Genomic DNA, 3,188 nt, shown 5'->3' with positions numbered 1-3,188 from the left:
CTGAGCAAAGCTGTGGATCCTAAGGGATGACTCTACTGGTTTTCTAAGTGGACTTCAGGGCTGGAAGGATCCAAAGACGGGCAGGGGCTGCAGCACCGAGTCTTAATACAACTGCTCCCATGGCCCTTCAACTCCATTCCCCCATCACGGCACATGGAATGTTGAGCTCCCAGGCACTGTTTTAGGGGAGAAACAGCACCCTCAGAAGGAAAAATAAGTGCTTAATTTGTTTTTAAACTAAATAGTTGATATTTAGAGCATCTCCAACTTTTATTTCTGCCATTTCTTGTACATATCATGTTCCTGCAGGATGGTTAGTGGATTAAATCCCTTGTAGGGGTGGCCAGCCACTGCTGCTCCTTGCCCTGCACGGGGTCCACATGATGCAGATATAGGAGGAGAGGATACTGGAGGAGACTGTGGTTTTCAGAGGATGTGAGGTGTGATTTTTAGCTCCACTGACATTATCAACCTCGACAGCTGCCTCACTCTGACTTCCAGCAGTGAGACCCGGATGAGCCCGCAGGTCCCGAGATTCTGGAGCAGCTTAATCTGCTCCTGGGGCCGCCTACAGCTTCACTTCCCTGAGATTTGAATTTACGATTACACCTCGGTTTAACCCAGTGTGTGGGGAAATAGCTCCATGTGCATATCTTACCCAAGCAGACTGGGACAGTCACGTAGGCATGATGGAGGGAGAGTGACAACCCTCACTCTTCGTAGGTGAAACTACCTGCTAGATATGCATGTGGGGAAGGAAACTTCATGGAATCAAACTTAAGCACCAGTTTCCTCCTCGTGGGACTCTTTGGGAACACCACCCACACTACCCTCCTCTACACTTTGACCTTCATCATTTTCTTGATGGCCCTAGCTGGGAATGCCCTCCTCATTCTTCTCATCTACTCAGAGCCCCGCCTCTGGACCCCCATGTATTCCTTCATCAGCCAGCTCTCTCTCATGGATCTCCTGTACATCTCTGTGACTGTGCCCAAGATGCTGGTGGGCCAGGTCACGGGAGACCATACAATCTCCCCTGCAGGCTGTGGGATCCAGATGTTCTTCTACCTGACCCTGGCAGGGGCTGAGTTTTTCCTTCTGTCGGCCATGGCCTATGACCGGTATGCTGCCATCTGCAGACCTCTGCATTACCCACTGCTGATGAACCAGAGGGTCTGCCGGCTGCTGGTGTCCGGCTGCTGGCTCCTGGGAGCACTGGACGGCTTGTTGCTCACGCCCATCACCATGAGCTTCCCCTTCTGCAAGTCCAGGAAGATCCTGAGCTTCTTCTGCGAGGCCCCTGCCCTGCTGAGGCTCTCCTGCTCGGCCGTCTCCCTCTACAAGATGCTCATGTACCTGTGCTGCGTCCTCATGCTCCTCGTGCCCACCGTGGTCATCTCCAGCTCCTACACCCTCATCCTGCTCCTCATCCACAGCACCAGCTCAGCCGAGGGCCGCAGGAAGGCACTGGCCACCTGCTCTTCCCACATGACAGTGGTGCTACTCTTCTTTGGTGCGGCCATCTACACTTACATGCTCCCCGGCTCCTACCACACAGCGCAGCAGGATGTGATGGTGTCGGCCTTCTATACCATCCTCACCCCTGTGCTGAACCCCCTCATCTACAGCCTGCGCAACAGAGATGTCACTGCGGCTCTAAGGAGCCTGCTGCAGTCAAGGAGGCCCCTCCCGAGGGTTCTGAGAGGGAGTACCTGGGAGTGAGCCTGCCTCTTCCCCTCCCTCCTCCTCCCCATCTCTCCTCTCAGCTGTCCTCAGGATCCAGAGCCAACAAGGAGCCCTCCCATAGTCCCACTCCTGTCTGGAGCTTCTCCTCTATGCTGCTATTCATCCTCTTTTCTCAGTGCATTTCACTTCTTGACATCATTTAACTGTGTCTCAGTAGCTGACCTAGTGACTTTTACTCACCTGTCTCCATCCTGGGTTCACAGGGCATGTCCTGTGACCTAGGGGCCAGCCTTAACCCTAGCAGAGACTCACTGTGCAGACTTCAGACCTTGTAGAGCCCTGGAAGGGACGCTGGCTTCTCCCTCACTCTCACTACCCTGTAAGCCACCATTGACCTGTGACAGCCACAGGTGCCCAGCAGCCTGATACGGTGCCTCAGTAAGGACAGGGGAGCACAGTTTTCACAATGTTAAAAGTGAGCTGTAATTCTCCACATCATGTACGACTACAAGAATGGGGTCCTAATTAGAGGAAAAGTTATACTCTGTGTATGTATAATATGTCAAAATGCACTCTACTGTCATGTATACCTAAAAAGAACAAATTAAAAAAAATAAGTGAGCTTGATAGTGTAAACACAGTGGTTTTAAACTACTGAGACAAAATGTCATTAATATTGAAGTCCAGGGAGATCATAGGTTCTTCTAATTTTACAGGATGTAAATAAAAGTGCTTCCACATATAATTCTATAATTCTTTGGAATTTATACTACTGTAGAAAATGTGTACTGTATTTACATTGAATATAAAAAGTGTCTTGGAGGAGGATGGAATTTGGGAAATTTACACTTCTCGACAATTTTCTTTCCTTCCTTCCTTCCTTCCTTCCTTCCGTCCTTCTTTCTTTCTTTCTCTTTCTTTCTTTCTTTCTTTCTTTCTTTCTTTCTTTCTTTCTTTCTTTCTTTCTTTCTTTCTTTCTTTCTTTCTTTCTTTCTTTCTTTCTTTTTATGTCAGGGACTGAACACAGGGATGCTTAACCACAGAGCCACTTCCCAGCCCTTTTTATTTTAAATTTTGAGGGAGGGTTTCACTAAGTGTGTAGAGCCTTGCTAAGGTGCTGAGACTGGCCACAAACCTATGATCCGACTCTTTGGCCTCAGCCTCCCAAACCAAGCTTTTTTCTTTGAAATTGGGGAATCCAATAAGATGATTTTGGACTTACAACTAGGCTGTGTGTCCCCTGCCAGGTGTCAGGCTGTCAAGGACATATCTGTGTGTCTACCAGCACAAGATCATGATTACTTTCAAAACTGATACAATCTACATGTCCAGTGCTTCTGGAATGCAAGGAGGTGGGAAGACATACATCATCTGTGGCCAACAGGCAAGAAGGTGACAGGAGTCCTGAAGTCATCTGTCATGCCAGGTGGCTCACTGGCCTCACTTTATTTACCATCAAGGAAGGTAAGCCGGGTCTCCCAGGCCAGGGGCACATCACCAGG

General features: G+C 49.2%; 1 protein-coding gene across 1 annotated transcript; it reads left to right on the top strand.

Annotated features, from left to right (window-relative positions):
- Positions 1-666: 666 nt before the first annotated feature.
- On the top strand, positions 667-1,722 carry LOC107160695 (olfactory receptor 2T3-like). The gene has a single exon (XM_015507335.2). The coding sequence runs from the start codon at positions 766-768 to the stop codon at positions 1,720-1,722; it is 957 nt and encodes a 318-aa protein (XP_015362821.1). The 5' UTR covers positions 667-765.
- Positions 1,723-3,188: the final 1,466 nt, after the last annotated feature.

This window comes from Marmota marmota, unplaced genomic scaffold, assembly GCF_001458135.2.
Source record: "Marmota marmota marmota unplaced genomic scaffold, marMar, whole genome shotgun sequence".
Classification (NCBI taxonomy): Eukaryota; Metazoa; Chordata; class Mammalia; order Rodentia; family Sciuridae; genus Marmota; species Marmota marmota.
This window is presented reverse-complemented; position numbering and strand designations above follow the sequence as displayed.

Excerpts from the sequence above, each read along its gene's own strand:
- LOC107160695 (XM_015507335.2), top strand. The coding sequence starts at position 766 with ATGGAATCAAACTTAAGCACCAGTTTCCTCCTCGTGGGACTCTTTGGG.